The 20,771-nt window shown below is 35.4% G+C and overlaps 1 protein-coding gene across 1 annotated transcript in view; it reads right to left on the reverse strand.

The window, feature by feature from the left end:
* LOC150094192 (exportin-4-like) overlaps positions 1-20,771 on the reverse strand; it is a 541,216-nt gene that overhangs the window by 469,174 nt on the left and 51,271 nt on the right. Inside the window, exon 2 of the mRNA XM_090412419.1 lies at positions 3,559-3,664. Coding sequence (XP_090268545.1) covers positions 3,559-3,664 — 106 coding nt within the window. The remainder of the gene's footprint in view (positions 1-3,558; positions 3,665-20,771) is intronic.

Here is a 20,771-nt window from a genome sequence, read left to right on the forward strand (position 1 = left end):
ACGGGTTATTTGATCCCTACTTGGTTTTAAAATTAGATATAGTAATAATTTAATCAAGGAAAAGCAGGATGTGAACAGAAATGACATAAAACTAAACTTCTCCTGCCAATACCTGTAAGAAATGCAATTAATTGACACGACTGGTGAGCACCACTTAATTTTTATTACTTAGCTAAATAGAACTAGTTAAAAAAGAAGTTTTTTAAGCACTTCAAACTGCAATGTACGTTTTATTTGACAACACTACTGATATTAAATTACATTGCATATTACTAGCATAAAAGTAAAAAATTGGTCTTAAAAAAATTCTCAATAAGTGGATATACTAAATACACTGAAAAAATTTTTAAATTAAGTTTTCTTCATTTTCAAAGAGAGAAAAATAAAGAATGAAACCGGTTTTGCTTTACAGCCACCTATCATGGTGGGGGTAAAGAAAAATTTGTGGCTTGACTAGTCCCCCATAACTTTCTTTCTTGGTTTCAGTCAGCCATTTTTAATTTTTTTTACAAACTATGATGCAATTTTCTTCCATAGAAGAAATGCTTCAATCAAGATGATTTGGAGCATACATATTCCACTATATGTATATAAGTGAAACAAAAATTCAGACTTATGGAATACCTAAAACTTGCAGGGCAGAGTATGAAATGGAGGGAAAAAACACTCGAAACACCTAAAACAGATGGCCACCATCTCAAAAAGCAAATAGCAAGTAAGTACACAGCTTCAGCATTATAATGGTAGTAAAAATTAGAAATTGAACATTGTGAAAATAAGCTTTGATTAATTTTAAGCTCTCCAATTGAAAATTCTGAGGACCACCAAAAAGTGGCTGCCATAATTAATAGGATGTCAGGAAAAATCTAAAATATTTTCTTTCATCTAAAGGATAAGGTAACAGCTGCACTGTATATGCTGCTTCAGCCTCTTGATAATGTCACTCAACTGAACCATACTGCACAATATTGAGATATGTTGCTATGGTAACACATTCCAGATACTGCTCTATATCATAAAATATATGAAATTTTATTATAAGAAGTATTTAGATGTACATAATGCATGCATAATAAACCAACAAAAGCAAAACAAAGAAACAGATCACATGAGAATAAAGGCAAATGTCTCTCAGTCTTCCAAAATTCACTCTAAATATACATAATCTTCCAACCTCAATGATGCTCATTTTCAAAACCACACCTATTTTCCTAATTCGAATTTCAACTTCAAGCAATTTCAATTTCTCCTCTGACTGATCTCAGAAAATGATATTTATGTGTGTGTTCTCTTCGATATAGCATGTCGGAACTTCCAACTTAATCCATTTTTGATCTTTGTTAAAAAACCTCTTCCCTATTCTAACAAATTCATTTGCTGCCTCTAAGTTCTGCTAATGCCACCACCAAGCATGCTGAACTTCTCATTTCCTTTTTTAAATGATTTTCTCCAGTCCAACTTTCCTAATAGTGAAGTCATCTTTCTTAAAGATTGTGACATTCACATCCGAATTGACTTTCCAGTTGCTCATATCAAGCTGGTAGAAATGGTAAAGACATTTGCTAACACCAATCGCCTTACAATAGTTGTTCCACATGGCTCATGTATAACCATAACCATTCTCAAAATAGATCTGCTTCACTAGTGTCCCTTGTATATATACTGGTTAGACTGTCCATCTAAACAATTTAGACAAAATTAGTGTTGTTTTCTTCTCCAATGGAGCAACACATACACCACAACAACTGTAATCTTCATGTTATTTGGCATTTAAGGAAATGAGTTCTAATCAAACATTTGCAAATTCAATGAATTTGATTCAATAAATTTGAATCAAAACAGTGAAAATATTTCTAAACAATTCTTTACTGGTATGGAAACATTTATTCCCTCTTTCACTTTAAATTCACACTGCATATGTAAGTTTCTGGTTCTCCAATAAGTGTGATAAGGCTGTAAAAGAGTAGAACCAGGTATATCAAAACTGATTTCCAAATCTCAATATCCTTTACACCAAAGCCTGAAACAGCTGCAAGCAAACTCACAACACATCCAAAATTTATTATGAAAAGATTAAAAGCAGGAAACTTGCCTCATATCCAAATAGCAATCATTCTTTCTGGCCAGCTTTCTGTCGGAAACAATTTTTTTTTTCAACCTTGTTTCCAGGCTTTTTTTGCACTGAATTCTATTGCATTATTACCTATGGAAGGGGGAAAAAAAACATTCTCCTGGATTCTTACTTTTCCTTCAATTCCTGCAGTAATAATTCTGATATATGTCCTAATTTCCAAGTCGATGTTAAAATGCACTCTAATCTGGAAAAACTAGAGGCCATCCCTGGAAGTTATGTAAGAGTGTGGTGAAGAATGGAGTGGGGGGGGGGGCGAGGAGTAGAATTTTTTTACATAGAGAATTGCCAGTGAATAGAACATGTTACCAGAATATGTTATTAATGCAGGGAGGATTAAGGGTTTTAAGATTCAGTATGATAAATAGGTTGTCAGCTGAATGAACTTCCCACAATGAGTCTGCTAACTTAATGGACGGTGCAATAATAATAATTTTTTTTGCCCAAAAAGAGATCAGAAGAACCTTGTCCAAACTAGATACCAAGTTCTGTTCATGAAAGCATTTCTCCAATTACTGTAAAGGTTGATACTCCAAAGTTGACTTGCCAATTTTTTATTCTCCTTATTCCACTGGTATCTACCCTTCAGCATGAAAATTAACTATATTCAAACCATTTCTAAGATGGCCAATAAATCTTTTGTCATTTGACAAATCTTGTAGTACACTAACTAACAGAACTTCAGAAGTATCAACTTTAATCCTAAATTCTAATCTCAAAACAATTCTTCAGTGGTTTTCTGTTAACCTTTTAATTTCAATGCTAGTAAAAACTGGATCCTATCCTGTTTCTCATAAAAACCCTTTTCTTCCATTCTTACTTTTAACAACATTCAAATCTCTGGTAAAGAGATTTCTCTTCCTGGAATAATCAATTCCAATCTTTCTTGACATAATATATTACAAACATTGTCTCCTTAGCATTCATGAAATTAGATTCTCTTTTTGTTCATGGCATCACTCTACCCAAAAGGGATATTAAGTTAACACACATCACAGATCCATTGAACTGCCAAATGGATATTTTCACATCTAGGGTTATGTTCCCTGAAAATACTAAACTCAGTACAGAAGGGAGCAACATGATTGTTTAATGATCCATATCTCACCACTGCTCTCACACACACACACACAGGCAATCAGTTTCTGGTGCATGCATTGTCTATAACTATTTCCATGCAGCTATTCAATATCCCCCCCCCTCTTTGAAACTCCAAACTTACAGAATAACATTTTCTTCCTCTTCACTCTTTCTACTGCCTTTCACATATTTTCAAAACTACACAATACAAAAGTCTTCAAATCCAATGTTAAGTTATCATGTACATTACTTTACTAATAAGTAAAAGATAACTGCATGCTCTTTTTTAATTATTACTATCAGTTAAGCAAACCTCTAAGCAACTAGGATTTTTTTTTTTTTCATACCCAATATATATTTACACAGCTCAAATGGTGACTTAGTTTTCTGGAAATTAAGGAACACAGTTTCTGCTGCATGCCTTTGTTGACTGGTTACAACATTTGGAGGAGCCTTAAAAAAATGACAAATATTACAAAACTGTTACAAATTACATTAAGCCATCAGCAATACGTTAAAAATTCAATCACTTTTAATAAAGAAAAAAAAATCTATAATAAAAAAATAAATAAAAATACCTTAAATCATTCAGATCTTGCCTAATTCTAAAGGGAGATTAGCAACTATAATCCTATTTCAACTTCTGTTGAAATAAACGGAACACCAATAATCCTACATCATTCACAAAACATTGAAGTAAACACTCATCAAAATTACTATCAAGCAGTTTTATATCATCAATTTATGGTTCACATTTAAATTAATAATTTGTTGACATTCAATATAAATTATTCATAGGCTGCGATTGCTTTTTATCATTTCATCATGCAATTTTCTTGTAAATGTACTGTGAACCTGCATTCAGTTGGCACAACTGAATGAAACGGCACCTTTATTAACAGTGACGAGTAACATACTTGGATGATGCAGTACATTTAGAAATGCATAATAGTCAGTTTTTTTTTTTTTTTTTTTACACTATCATCTATTATTCAAATAAGCTTAGTCATTTAATGAAATCTGTATTTTTTGCCAAGTCTGTTGATAAGAGTCATAAACAGTGGTGGCTGATGGCTTGAAATCTTGGGAATGCTGCAACTTTCGAAATATACGTGTTTGGATAAAATATCAAAATTATGGTAAAAATTAAAAAAAAAAAAAATTAAACATGAAAAAATATTGTTTATTAACGATAAAATTATAGTTTGGTATAATTCAAAATTACTTACAAAAATAAAATATATTCCTCTTGTTTTGTTTCATGAAAAAATATTGTTTATTATTGATAAAATTATACAGTTTAGTATAATTCAAGTATAATTCAAAATTATTTAAAAATAAAATCCATTCCTTTAATTGTAATTAAAGGAATGGATTTACAATTTTTGAACATTACAATTAAATCCTTTAATTGTAATGTCCAAATATTTAAGATAAGCACTACGAACACTCTACACTATTGGCGCAAACTGCATATAAACAACAGTGGAACTGCACGACAGAAGTGTCGCATTACGCTAATAGCTCGCATCTCACTTGACGTGCATATGCTTGCGCACACAGCAATATGACACTGGTAAACACAGTGCTGCCAGCATCCCTCCTTAGTGTTACAAGATGGATTTTTATTATTTTTTATAAAAAATATGAGAATTGTATAGGATTGTTGATGATAAAATTAAATATTACAAGCAAATATAAATAAATTAATAAATATATTTATATATTTAAAAAGTTCAGAGGCGATTGACTAAGGTGGTTTCTGGTCTCTGGAATGTAGAGTATGAAGACAGATTGACAAAATGCAATTTGCAGAAATTGGTGGATAGAAGGAGGAGGGTGGATATGATTGAGACATATAAGCTGTTGAGTGGTTATTACCAGATTAACGTCGGGGAGGTTTTGCACCGAATGGGTGAGGATAGCAGGAGAACAAGAGGTCATTCCTGGAAGCTGTATAAGGAGGGTGTGAGCAAGGAGCAGGTTTTTTGCATGGAGAGTGGTGAGTGATTGGAATGCTTTGCCTGAGAGCGTGGTGTGTGCAGAGACAGTGAATATATTTAAGGCACAGTATGATAAACTGTGTGTATAACAGTGGACCTCCCACGATGGGTCTTTGACTACATGGAGGTTTTTATAGTAATAATATCGAGAAAAATTGGGGGTACTGCAGTTCTGCAGTGCCTATGCACGAGCCACCCCTGGTCATAAATTACTTTCATGTTTCTATATTAATACCTTCATGCTAGGATGTCTCGTGCAAACTGTGCCTCAAGTGAGACTGTATTTTAGTGCTACAATAACATTTTTACTTACTGGTATGTTTATGATTATGATCTTTTGTTGGAGCAGGAAGTTTTTTTAAGATATATGGTTTTATATAAAATATACAAAAATATATATTTTTAATATATATTTAATATATATTTCTAATATACATAAATACTCTAAATGCACATGATTGTTCAACATGATAAGATTTTGTACAGCCTAAGGTGTTGCCTGGTTAAACAAAGCCCCTGCTGTTTTCATCAGGGAACCAGGGCAAACAGTGAAAAGTCAGCTACTGGAACAAGCTCCAGCTCAACATCAAGAAGAAGAATAAAATCAAAGTCAGAAGAACTGAAGATAGGAACCATCAATATAAGGAGTATTAATGGAAAGAAAATCGAACTTGCAGAGGAATTCAAAAAGTACCACATGGACATAATTATTATTATTACGTGACCTCTCCAAAGACTCATCGAGGGAGGGCACTTACCTCTACAACTCTCAGTCTCCACCAAGATTACCTATCGTACTGAACCGCCACTTGCATCATCATCACCAACGCCATTTACTGTCCTCCACCACCACTAGTATTTTTTTTGTCTGTAAACTGAGTGTTCTCAAAGCTGATATGTCTGTATGCAGGATGAAAAACCCATGTTATCTACTAAGGAGGCAACATGGCCTCTTTAGATCGGCTATCTCACCTTCGACTGAAAAAAATCCCATATAAACATTACTCTCATCACGACAAGAATCAAACTTAGGCCTTTCCCATTGAAGGGTGCAACATAGCGTCATTCTTCCAATTGCATTACAATTGGCATTACTAAGACAATGAAGGCAAAAGCAGATGAGATCTTACTAAATAATAAGTATAAGATGTTATATCCAAGAAATAATGATCAAGGAAAGGAAGGAGTAATGATAGCCTTCAACACAAACCATGAAGATAAATTTCTTGATTGGAAGGACGTTTCAAGTAGAGTGATAAGGGTAGACTTAAAAATGTGAAAATGGACAATGAAACTTATTTGTGCCTATGATCCCACAGAAGGTTTTTCTGAGGAGGAACTGAAAGAATTTTTTGAGTCATTAGAACAGGCAGCTAACAAAGAAAATGAAAAAGAAGGAGAAAAGCTAATAATAATAATGGTAAGTATTTGCTGGATTTTGGCTCAGGATACAAAAACACATCATTCATAACACCATATTCCAACATAAACATGTGCACGAGTTCATGTGGAGAGAAGACACAAGAAATAAGATAAGTATCATTGACTACATCATTGTTGACAGTGATATCTTCATGCTAGTTCAAGATACAATAGTGTACAGGTAGAACCAGTGCTAGGGTCTTTGCCGCCCACATGCAATTTCTATCTAAGGGGCCCCTGTAACGATCCGGGCGTGTGTGGTTCTTTTACGATAATAAAAATTTTAATTATTTGAAATTTCTTAAATAAATTTTGACAGAACAGTCACACGTTGGTTCGCTAAATGTAACGAACCGAGGGTGTTGACTAGGCAGGATAATCGTTAAAAACCCGAATATTCAAAAAATTCTCAAAAGTGAAAGCAAATTTTGATAAAGCCACTTCACTTTAATCGTTGAATATAATGATACAGGGATTATAGCCTTCTCACCGACTTGAATCGCAAACAAAATTAAAACGAATTTTAATTAAAGTTAAAATTTATTTGAACTAAAGTTTAAAAAATTCTTGCATTTTACAAGTTACTAAATTCTTAGTAACTTGTAAAAATTTTTAAATAATTTTTATAAGTGGAACTATCTTTTAGGAAAATAAAAGAAACTCCAGATAGATGAGAAAATAAGAAAAGAATTCAGAAATAATTAGAAGATTTAATATAAGTATTCAAAAAATAACATCTTTACAGAATAACAGAAACTAAATTTACATAAATATACTTGAAATTTGTTTTTTTCAAGTATATTAATTCAAATTATTAAAATTTTAGGGTTTTTGATTTCATATTCACAAAATTAGAAATAATGGTCTTAACGTCTAATTCCGCACATATATCATTTTCAATAGCAATTAACGCCAAACTAACAAGGCTTTTTTGTGACATACTTGTTCTTAAGTAGGTTTTAATCAATTTCAACTTGGAAAAGGAAAGTTCACTGCTCGCTACACTAACAGGTAGGGTTAATACTATTCTTAAAGCGATTGAAAAGTTAGGGAAAGATAAATTATCAGACACAATAAAATTAAGAATATCGAAAGGATTTTGAATATTTAAATTATCCTTCCGAAAAATATCCCAGAAAGCACATAACTCGTCATATAGTTCTATTGCATTTACATGTTTATTGTCGCCGTCCTTCAAGAGATTCTCTAAATCATCACAATTTTTTCGTAAATCTTCGTTATTAATTTGTAGTAATCTACACAAGAAATTGAAATAATATGTTTTTAGTTGTTCAAAATGTTCTATTAACGAACACATTGCAACATCTAGAAGTGTATAAAACACATTCACTCTAAGTTTATCTTCTGTTGATTGTGGCGTTTCGTCACGATGCTCGTAGTCAAATTGTCGTGTCTTCTTTTGTCATCAAACTTCCGTACCAGTTTTAAATTGTTGCTCTCCGTCCACCTCTTCACTCAGTTCTTTTGCCATTTTTAGAACTTCTTTAAAATTTGTATCTGATCAATACTCTTGTAAGAATATTTTTAAGTTTTCGATAGATTCTAATGCAAGTGTAATGTTTATATTTTTGTCTTGAAGCATTTTACTTACATTGTTTATTCTGTTAAGTATAGGATGCCAAGTTATAAGAGAGAAAATAAATTTGTAGTCCTGTATTTTAGCACATAATGTTTGTGCTTCATGCTGAGTTTTAAAATTTTCATTATTTAAAATTTCAAAAAGTGTATCGTAAATTTCTCCTAACTGATATCGTTGAGGGCGGATTGCATTAATTTTACTTTCCCATCGTGTTTCTGATGGCTGTTTCAATGTTAAATTTTTTATGAACTTTAAAAGGATTGCCCAACGTTTGTAAGAGAATGAAAAGAAATTATATTTCTTGAATAATTGCAAAGAAACTAATTGTATCTGCATTCACTTTGGCTGCATCGTTAATGATTACATTTAGAGTATGAGCAGCACATGGCACTTAAAAAGCTCAAGGATTTTTGTTTAAAAGCAAATTTTGGAGCCCATATTTTTTCCCTTTCATATTTGCCCCATTGTCATACCCTTGACCTCGCATGTCTTCAATGGGAATGTTCCATTTTTTCAGTTGTTCCATTATTGTTGCACATAAACTACATCCTGTGGAATCTGATATATCTGCAAAACCTAAAACGTTTTCCCTGATCTTGACAATTCCATTGTCACAGGAAACAAAGCGAATAATAATGATCATGAAAGTTTATTTTCCACTTGGTTAGAGTATAATAAATTTAGTTTAATCCTTTATCCAAGTGTGAGCAAACAAAGTTTGCGCCTGAAAGTATCTTCAGGACTGGGTTAAGGTGGTACACACCAGGGCAACTCGTTGCAAAGGTGGAGCAAGCTACCAACACTCCTATCCTAGTATCTCCTATAATGCAAAACATAATGCAAAACACAGCTCCTTGCGGATATGTCTATTGTTATGCATTAAGGGAAGGGCCACTACCCAGACCGGTTTCGACCTTTATTGAGGTCTTTTCAGTGGGAGCCAGGCCCAAGTCGAGATATCAGGCAGAAGCATTTGCAGGTCATCTCCACCTATAGGAATTGCCAATTGGTGTGCCACCCTTTTTTTAATAAATTACTCTGGATTTAGAGAAAGATGTTGAAAGTTTATTTTCCACTTTGTTAGAGTATAATAAATTTAGTTTAATCCTTTATCCAAGTGTGAGCAAACAAAGTTTGCGCCTATAGGAGATAGGAGATACTAGGATAGGAGTGTTGGTAGCTTGCTCCACCTTTGCAACGAGTTGCCCTGGTGTGTACCACCTTAACCCAGTCCTGAAGATACTTTCAGGCGCAAACTTTGTTTGCTCACACTTGGATAAAGGATTAAACTAAATTTATTATACTCTAACCAAGTGGAAAATAAACTTTCAACATCTTTCTCTAAATCCAGAGTAATTTATTAAAAAAAGGGTGGCACACCAATTGGCAATTCCTATAGGTGGAGATGACCTGCAAATGCTTCTGCCTGATATCTCGACTTGGGCCTGGCTCCCACTGAAGAGACCTCAATAAAGGTCGAAACCGGTCTGGGTAGTGGCCCTTCCCTTAATGCATAACAATAGACATATCCGCAAGGAGCTGTGTTTTGCATTATGTTTTGCATTATAGGAGATACTAGGATAGGAGTGTTGGTAGCTTGCTCCACCTTTGCAACGAGTTGCCCTGGTGTGTACCACCTTAACCCAGTCCTGAAGATACTTTCAGGCGCAAACTTTGTTTGCTCACACTTGGATAAAGGATTAAACTAAATTTATTATACTCTAACCAAGTGGAAAATAAACTTTCAACATCTTTCTCTAAATCCAGAGTAATTTATTAAAAAAAGGGTGGCACACCAATTGGCAATTCCTATAGGTGGAGATGACCTGCAAATGCTTCTGCCTGATATCTCGACTTGGGCCTGGCTCCCACTGAAGAGACCTCAATAAAGGTCGAAACCGGTCTGGGTAGTGGCCCTTCCCTTAATGCATAACAATAGACATATCCGCAAGGAGCTGTGTTTTGCATTATGTTTTGCATTATAGGAGATACTAGGATAGGAGTGTTGGTAGCTTGCTCCACCTTTGCAACGAGTTGCCCTGGTGTGTACCACCTTAACCCAGTCCTGAAGATACTTTCAGGCGCAAACTTTGTTTGCTCACACTTGGATAAAGGATTAAACTAAATTTATTATAATAATGATCATTTGTTCTGTTTTACTTGCATCAGGTGTGCAGTCTAAAATCATGAAATAATACTTAGATTTTCGAATTGATAATAAAATTGTATCTCTGATTGCGTTACTTAAAGTTTCCAATATTTCATTTTGACTGTCTTTACTCAAATAATGTACTCTATTGTTTCGTTGTAGGGCCCTTTCAACACGATTTTCCATAACAGGATCAAACTTCACAAACAGTTCTACTAATTTTAAAAAATTGCCGTTATTCCTTTCATATAATTTATCAGATGATCCGCGAAAAGCTAAATTTTGGCTACCAAGGAATTTTATAATTTCAATCAAGCGTTCTAAAACACTAGTCCAATGTTTCTTATCCATTTCATACATGCTTTGAATCTGGCAATCAATAGTAGTTTTGCTTTTTAAATTTTTATCAAGTTCCTTCCATTTTAAGAAATTTTTCATGTGAGTTAAACTAGTCTCATGTTATAACGATTGGGGAACATTTCTCCAATCGTTATGACCTTCTACAAGACTACTTGATTCAGTAGGTGCGAAAAGTTTGCAACAAAAGCAAAAACCAGAATTTAAAGTTTCGGAATAAATAAGCCATGTTCTTGGCACGAGCTCCCCGTTTTCCATTTTTCTATTATAATACGTGTCACCAAATTTACGACCATATGTATCCATGGGATATATTATATTTTTCTTTTGAACAGGCCCCATTTCAATTAAAACAACTCGTAATTTTTCATCAATATTTCCCCATTCACCTGGATCATCTAAATTTACAGAGACTAACAATGTGTTAGTTTCGTGGACAAGTACAACTAAATCTTCTCCTAACTGTTTTTTACTTAAATCATGCATCTTATCTTGTTCAATAGTTGCAATAGTACTTTCATGCAAACTGGATGATGTGCACGGTTCTTCAACTCTGATTTCTGATGTATCGAGTTGGTTACAATCTGCATCAGAATATTTTAACAAATTTATTAAGAGCCCCAGTTTGTTTCTTAATATCTGCTTCTTTTGCAGCATGACGCTTATGATTTTGTGCACCGGATAACTTTTTTTTTAATTTTTGATTCCATTTCTATTTTATACCCACAAGAAATTATTACACACAGAGACGAAATAATAGTCTGCACTGCACTACTGTCAGTAGCCTACTGAGATGAGTACTATATGATTGGTTAACTAGCAACAAATGTTTTGTACGAAATTTTGTTTCTGCACATAAAAACCATTCACTGTTTCACTTTAGATAGACTGCAGTAGACCACATTCTGCAGGCAAGCATTTAGCCTGCTCTCTCTGCAAAATTATCAACAGCCGGCTGATCAAAGAGGCAGCCATATACAATTTTTTTTAATTTTTATTCGGTGTAACTGGCCTTATTTTAATATTGATCATTTTAAGAATTTTTTGTTTTTATTATAAAACTTTTGTTTAAAAATGAACTTATGAGCCATGCCCCGGTGGTGGTGCCCCCTTTGTAGCAGTGCTTGCATGCATCGCATGCTCTGCATGCCCGCTTCTGCCACCCCTGTGTACAGGGGATTTGAAATTAGAAGTGACCATTACTTAGTGTTAAGCAGGATAAAAATGGATATTACATTGAAAAGAATAGTATGTAAGAAAGTTTTACAATGAATTCAAGTCAGGCAGCTTTTACAGGAATCTACAGACTCGACTACACAAACATTATCGAAGAAAATTTGAAGCAGATTGAAAACAAAAACCAAACCATGGAGTCTCAGTGGCAAACTCTGAAGAAGACTGACTGATTCAGTAGGAGATAAGTGATGACATCTGTAAGGACAGAAAAATAAGAACCCCACTGTGGATACGAGTTAAAGAAGCAGTTCTGGGAAAGGAGAAAGCATACCCAATGTTCCTAGCAAATAAGTCAGCAGATACCCCTAAAGAATATAGAGAAAAATGTAAGAGAGTTAAGTTATGTGTAAAAGTTGCTACACAAAAGTCATAGGAAGACTGGTAAGAATACATACATACATACATCTTCAAGGCCCACTCTTCCTAATTGGGTTGTGGGGGGGGGCAACAGCTGCAAGAGGAACTTCCAATGGTCACGATCCTCTGCCACCAAGCTCAGTTGTTCTGGTGGGATTCCCAAACGTGTCCACCCAAGGTTTTGGATATAATCTATCCAGCGAGTCCTTGGCCTTCCACGTGGCCTCCCACCCTCTGGCTTGGCAAAGAGGGCCTGCTGAGGGAGCCTCTCTTGTGGCATTCTGACCAGGTGCCCGTACCAGCGTAACTGTGATCTCTCAACACAGAGAAGCAGCGGTTGAGTATTGAGGATTTCCCAAATTGCAGAGCGTCTGCTCTGTTGAGTTTTGTCAGCCCCGCAATCCCTCGAAGGAACCTCATTTCAGCCGCTTGGATTCGTGTCCACATTCTTTCGGTCATTACCCAACTCTCATGGGCATAGGTGAGGATGGGGACATAGACTGTATTGAAGACAGCCAACTTTGCCTTCTGGCTTAACTCCCGCTTCAAGACTACTGAACGGCCAAGCTCCCGCAATATTGAGCTTGCTAAGCCAATTCGAGTATCTAGCTCTACGTCCCATTTTCCATCATTCGTGAATATGGACCCAAGGTATTTAAACTTCTGGTAAGAATATAGAAAATAAATATTAGGAAGGTGGTAAAATGTGCAAGCTAAGGATGCACATTATCTCCACTCTAATTCATCATCTATAGGGATCACATTATGAAAGAAAGTGGCATTAGGCCTGATATTAGAATTGGAGATGTGAAAGTTAGCTCTTTGCTTTATGCAACAATTGAAAAAACTTAGAAATAGAGGAAAGTGTACAGTAAAAGGAATCAAAGATGATAAGGGTGATATGAAAACTGAAGATAAGAATATCTTAGATGTCTGGAGTAATTACTTTGAAAGACTGTTAAACAAAAAAAAAAGTGACAGACCCATACTAGAACATTTTCAAGAGGAATGTAAAAGGGAGTACACATCAATACTTGAGGCAAAAAAAAGCCATCAAAAACTTGCAATGAGGAAAGGCAGCTGGAGTAGATATTTCACCAGAAATGCGAAAGTATGAAGGTATAAAAGCATGGCAGTAGCTACGCTGCATAAATCAGAAGGCCTAGTCAGAAAGTCAAATTTCAGATGATTGGAGTAGGGCTCTAACAGTTTCCGTTATTAAAAAAAAAAAAGTTCAGAAAAGAGGTTGAGAAATACTGCGGAAGAGAAACTTGGAAAAGAATATGCTGGGTTCGGGCCAAATAGAGGGTGTCAAGATCAGATTTTCATTTTACGACAAATAGTTGATAAATCATGGGAATATGACAATGATCTGTACTTAACTTTTGTAGATCTAGAAAAGGCATACAACAATGCACCTAGAGAAAAGCTTTTCAAAACACTATCGTCATATGGGGATAAATGAAACATGTTTAGTGAAGATGTCAAATTAAATGTGGAAATAGACAACAAAATTAACAAGCCGTTATGGAAGGAAGTCAACTGAATAAATTTATATGGAATAAGAGAAATTAGTCAAAAAAGTTAAATTAGCTGAATACAAGACAATATTCAAATCAATTTTAACTTATGGATCTGAGAACTGGGTTAGAAATAAAACACTTGACTAAAGACTGGAGCCCACAGATATAGCAGTTTTGTGAAAGATTAGGGGATTGAACAGACAGCATCAATGGTAATATCATATTAAAAATTAGGATATTAGGAAAGAACGTGACATTGTGAGTATTCAGGAATGTGTCAACAAAGCTAATCTCAGGTTGTATGGTCACTTAAACAGAAGAATGGAAAAGGAAAGATTAACAAAAGTGTTTTTTGCCAGGTTGGCTCAAAAAGACCCAGACCAAGGTGTAGGTGGATTGATACAATAAAAAGTGCCATAAAAGAAATATAAGATCTAATAATATTGGAGTCTTGACAGATAAAAGATTAATTAGGAGGAAAATTATTGATCGGAAGTTATTAATGTTGTAACTTTTTCATGTAGTACTATCACATAATATCCTGTTTACCCCTTGAGGGTATATGTCAAGAATTTGATCATGATGATGATGCCGGAACATATAGAGCAATACATAGTCTATATGTAAGTTGTCAGTCCGTTGTCAATACAGAAAATGGTATGATGTAAAATCAGGTGTAAGACAAGGATGCACATTATCTCCACTCTTATTCATCATCTATATGAATCACATTATGAAGGTGGCATTAGGCCTGATATTGGAATTGGAGATGTCAAACTTAGCTCTTTGCTTTATGCAGATGATGTGCTCCTAAACACATCTAGTGCAAGCTGCAGGATTCTCTAACTAAATTGAATAACAGCTGTAACAAATTTGGCATGAAAATCAGCAATAAAAAGACCAAAAGTATGAAAATAGGAAGGAATATAGAAAACTTCAGCTGCATTCTGAATGGAAAGCCTATAGAACAAGTAAAATATTTCAGGTTTTTAGGACAGTTTTTAGTGAAAATGGCAGGTTAAATCTGGAAATAAACAACAGAATAAACAAAGCTAGTATGGTAGGTAGCAAGCTGAATAAATTTATATGGAATAAGAGAGAAATTAGCCAAAACACCAAACTAGCAGTATACAAGAGTGTTCCAACCAGTTTTAAGCTATGGATCTGAGAGTTGGGTTGGATATTTCTAAGTTGATTAGCTCCTAAATTTAGTTTAATAATATCAAGTTGGATTATCTGATTACTCTATTATTAGATATTTCTTCTAATAAAGCACTCAATCAAAGATGAGAGAACACAGATATGAAGAATTCTGAGAAAAATTAGGAGAGATGACATCAATGGCAGAATCATATTAAAAATGATGATATTAGAAAGGAACTTGACATTGTTAGCATTCAAGAATGTGTAAAAAGAGCTAATCTAAGATGGAATGGTCACTTAAATAGAATGGGAGAGAAAGGGTTAATAACTTAACAGGTAGAAAACCAACAGTAATAACTTTTTTTTTTAAAGGTACAAATATTTCGTACTGAAAGTAACAGTACATCATCAGTAGAACAAACAGTTAACGGAATGGAATACAAAGTACAGAACAGTCGGTGGGTTACCAATTAAATTGTTGCTGCGTGCCAGAAGATAAATATGAATAAAATATTATTAAATAATTCTTAAAAACTATTTCATTGATGGTTGCATAAGATGAGAATCTCCCAAACTTTTGGGAGAGAGAGACAATCATTTCGATTCAAATTCAGCCGATGTAAAAGGACTTCGCAACTTTCTTTAAAAAGGTGTTCATATTTAAACCTGCATCTGCGGAGAAGACAAGCTTTAATAAATTTAGTTTAATCCTTGATCCAAGTGTGAGCAAACAAAGTTTGCGCCTGAAAATATCTTCAGGACTGGGGTAAGGTAGTACAACACCGGGCAACTCATAGCAAAGGTGGACCAAGCTAACATCACTGCTATCTCAGTATCTCCCATAATGCAAAATACATCTCCTTGCGGATATGTATAATGTTATGCATTAAGGAAAGGGCCACTACCCAGCCTAGTTTCGACCTTTATTGAGGTAAATTATAATTACAAGCTTTATTCCACTGGATATTATGTTTAGTGTCAATGCTATGTTGTGCTAGACCAGACTTATGAGGTTTCATGTATTCGATATAATACTGATACTTTTCACATTCTTTCATTTTTTTTCCACAGAACAGCCTGTTTGTCCAAAGTATGATAAATTACATTCACATGGTATCTGGTAAACACCAGATAATGATAGAGGTGCCAATTTGTCTTTTGTAGATGGCAACAAGTGAGAAATTTTGTTGATAGGAAAATATTTTGGAATAAGATGATACGTCTTCAAAATTCTGCCAATAGGTTCTGAGATGCTTGAAATGTAAGGGATTGGAACTCTGCGGTCTGTTGAAGAATCCTGAGGTATTGGAACATAAGAGTCAATTATCTGCTGGATTTGATTATGCTTGTAACCATTAGATTCTATTAACTTTTTTATTGTGAAAAGTTCTTGTGTAAGCTTAATGGGAAGGAGCACACTTTATGTGCTCTACTAATTAAAGATCTGATAATGCCGATTTTTTGAGAGATGTGATGAGCAGACTTTTGATGAATGTATCTGTCAGTAAAGGTAGGTTTTTGATAGACACTTGTTGACAAAGTACCAGAGAATGTGCATGCAAGGAGGATGTCCAAGAATGGTAAACTACTAGACTTTTCTTTTTCCATGGTGAACTGAATGCATGGGTGAAGGCTATTTATCTGTTGTAGAAATGTGTTAAGTCTATCGAAAACCTACCTTTACTGGCAGATACATTCATCAAAAGTCTGCTCATCACATCTCTCAAAAAATCGGCATTATCAGATCTTTAATTAGCAGAGCACATAAAGTGTGCTCCTCCCCATTAAGCTTACACAAGAACTTTTCACAATAAAAAAGTTAATAGAATCTAATGGTTGCAAACCTAATCAAATCCGGCAGTTAATTGACTCCTATGTTCCAATACCTCAGGATTCTTCAACAGACCACTGGGTTCCAATCCCTAACATTTCAGGCATCTCAGAACCTATTGGCAGAATTTTGAAGATGTATCATGTCATTCCAACATATTTTCCTATCAACAAAATTTCTCACTTGTTGCCATCTACAAAAGAGAAACTGGCACCTCTATCATTAGCTGGTGTTTACCAGATACCATGTGAATGTAATTTATCATACTTTGGACAAACAGGCTCTTCTGTGGAAAAAAGAATGAAAGAACATCAGTATTATATCGAATACATGAAACCTCATGAGTCTGGTCTAGCACAACATAGCATTGACACTAAACATAATATCCAGTGGGATAAAGCCTGTCTTCTCCACAGATGCAGGTTTAAATATGAATGCCTTTTTAAAGAAACTGCGAAGCCCTTTTACATCAGCCAAATTTAAATCAAAATGACTCTCTCTCTCTCTCTCCCAAAAGTTTGGGAGATTCTCCTCTTATGCAACAATTAATAAAATAGTTTTTAAGAATTATTTAATAATATTTTATTAATATTAATCTTCTGGCACGCGGCAACAATTTAATTGGTAATCCACCGACTGTTCTGTACTTTGTATTCCATTCCTTCATCAGTGTAGAACAAACAGTAAAAGGAATGGAATACAAAGTACAGAACAGTGGGTGAATGGGTGAATTACCAATTAAATTGTTGCTGCGTGCCAGAAGATTAATATTAATAAAATATTATTAATTAACAGAAAGTAAAATATTATTAATAAACTGAAAGTAACAGTAAGAAATATTTGTACCTTTAATTCATTAAAGTTATTACTGTTGGTTTTATAAGTGTTAAGTTATTAATTTTAATTATGTCACAGGTATCTCTAAAGATTAGAGGAAGAGTTAGCAAAACAGGTGTTTTATTCTGGCCAGAAAAATGACCCAGAGGAAGACCAAGGTCCAGGATGACTGATTCAGTCAGAAATGCCTTAGAAACATGAAATGTTATGTAGATATGACTATATTGGAGTGCTAACAAGTAATAAACTAATATGGAGGAAAATTGTGGATATGAGATTATTAATAATATTAATTATTATTATTATTCAGGCCTCCATGGAGTCAAAAGACTCATCGTGGGAGGTCCTTACTAAGAAACACGGTCTATCATACCACTCCATAAATTCATTCACCTTTCTCACTCTCACCACTCCATCAGGCAATGCATTCCATGGTTCAACCACCCTCTATGCAAAGAAACCACTCCTCACCCTCTTGCTCACAGATTCCTTTCGTAACTTCCAGGGATGGCCCTCTTGTCATCACTCCTTCCCGCTGCTCAACCAAGCGAAAGAATTCCCCAGTGTCAACCCTGTAACCACCTCTCAACAGTTTAAAAGTTTCGATCATATCACTTCTTCTATCCATCAAACTCTGCAGTCCACATTCCCTCAGTCGATCTTCATAACTATCATTGTACAGTCCTGAAACCATCTTTGTTATCCGCCTTAGTACTCTTTACACAGTTAATTTATCCATTTCAAATCCTGGGGACCAAAGCTGAGAACAATAGTCTAAGTGTGGTCTGATCAGGGTCTTATACAACGAATGATAACTGTTTTATCTCTGCAGGTCAGCGTCCTCATTATTGCAGCAATCCTCTGTGTTACCTTCACCACCTTTGCAACATGTCCCCTAAATTTCAGGTTTCTATCAATTATCAATCCCAGATCTCTTGTCTCCCCTACTTCCTCCAGTATAACTCCTCCCATAGAGTATTCAGCATCCCATCGATGTTTCCCAAACCTCAAGACCTTACATTTTGCTGAATTAAACCGACATCCCCCATTCATTTGCCCATCTGTCTAGCTTACTCAAATCCTCTTGTTGGGCTACCACATCTGCACTATTACTAATAATCCTTCCCAGCTTCGCATCGTCCGCAAACAACTGAACATCCCCTTGCAATCCACTGACAATGCCATTGATATAAAGGTTAAACATTATAGGTCCCAGTACTGAGCCCTGTGGGACCCCACTTGTAACTCTCTGCTTCCTTGAAATTGCTCCACCATACACAACTCTCTGATACCTATCGGACAGCCAATCCTGAATCCAGTTGACCAATCTGACATCCAGACCCATGTGCTGCAACTTGAATATCAGCATATCATGTGGCACCCTGTCAAATGCTTTCGCTAAGTCTAAGAAAATGCAATATGCTAGTCTAGCATATTGCTAAAACAAGAGTGCCCCTTCACAAATCCATGTTGACTCTCACAGATAACATTACCCTCATCTGCTCAATGCTGTATATGGTCCTTCACTACTTTCTCCAAGATCTTACTAACTACTGATGACACACAAACTGGCCTATAATTAGACACTTCCAGTCTGCTACTGGCCTTAAGCAATGGCACTATCTTACCTTCCTTCCATTCCATGGGCACCTTTCCCGCAGCCAGACTTTCATTGAAAAGCCAGGTCAAAGGCACTGTCAGTTCCCTAGCACATTCTCTCAAAACTTGTAGTGAAATACCATCCAGTCCCACAGCTTTACTGACATCCAGAGTACTCAGTACACTCTCCTCCTGTACCTCTAAACCTCGAACTTGCCCAATCCCTCTAGCATTAAAACTGATTCCTCCAGGATGAAATACTCCAATAAAGTGTTCACTGAACAATTCCACTATGTCCTCTGCATCAGTCACTCTATTCCCATTTTTATCCCACAATATCATTCTTCCACAGTCATTTCTCCTCCTACTGGCCACATATCTAAAAAATTCCCTAGGCTTTTCTTTGGATCTTAGGGCCAATCTCCTCTTATATTCTAGTTTTGTCTTCCTTACCATACTAGTCACTCTTCTGGCATGCGTCTTATACTCTTCATGCATCTTCTCTTCCTGTATCCTTATATCTCTTGCATAGCCTCTTTTTCGCTTGCAATTCCTGTTTAATATTGTTTGACATCCACTTTACTCCAAATTGTGTCCTCTTCTTCACTCTTGGAATACAACTTACCATTGCTGCTAACAAGTATTCTTTCACAATTTCCCACGCACTAATAATATCCCGGCCTTCCAATTCCTCCCTCCATGAAACTTCCCAAAGTTGACATCTTAGACTATTATAATCACCTGTCTTATAATTCCACATACGTTCCCTTCTCTTTGATACTCCTGCATGTCTATTTATTTTCCAAGTCAAAACCATATGATTTTGACTTGGAAAACCAACTGGTGGGAGAGATGTCATCTCATTTATTATCAACTCTTCTGATGCTATAACCAAATCCAAAACTCTTGAACCTCTTGTTCCCGCTATTACATGTTGCCTAAGATATCTGTCCCTCAAGAATTCTAGAAATTCCATTCCCTTATTGCTACATGCATCTTCCTCTCCCCAGTTTATACTACTGTAGTTAAAATCTCCCATAACAATCGTTCTTCTTGCACTTGCCAAACTCAACTGTCTAAACATTTCCTGGTCCCCACCCTCTGTGCTCCTGGGTTTGTAGCAACACCCCACTAAATATCCTGTCTTGCCCACCTCTACCTCACACCATATGCTTTCAAAATAATTAATGCCACTGCCTTCCAAAGTCTCCACTCTTAGAGGACATAGGTCGTCACTTATCATACGCAGTACTCCACCACCACACTTTCCTATTCTGCCAAAAAATGCTGAACCCAGCGACTTCTATTCCTGTCATTATATCCTCCTCTGTCAACCACGTCTCAGTGATCCCAATAATTTTTGGCCAGGCTGATGCTATCTGTGCCACCAATTCCTCTCCTTTATTCCAGATATTCCTGGCATTAGTATAAAGCATATAAATGCTGTTGTTTCTATGCTCAGCATTATTCCCTCGAGACTCCACTGGCCTCAGTGTTACCTGA

Source organism: Typopeltis vanoorti, chromosome 22 (genome assembly GCF_054136105.1).
Source record: "Typopeltis vanoorti isolate ZY-2024b chromosome 22, IOZ_Tvanoo_1.0, whole genome shotgun sequence".
NCBI classification, from domain to species: domain Eukaryota; kingdom Metazoa; phylum Arthropoda; class Arachnida; order Uropygi; family Thelyphonidae; genus Typopeltis; species Typopeltis vanoorti.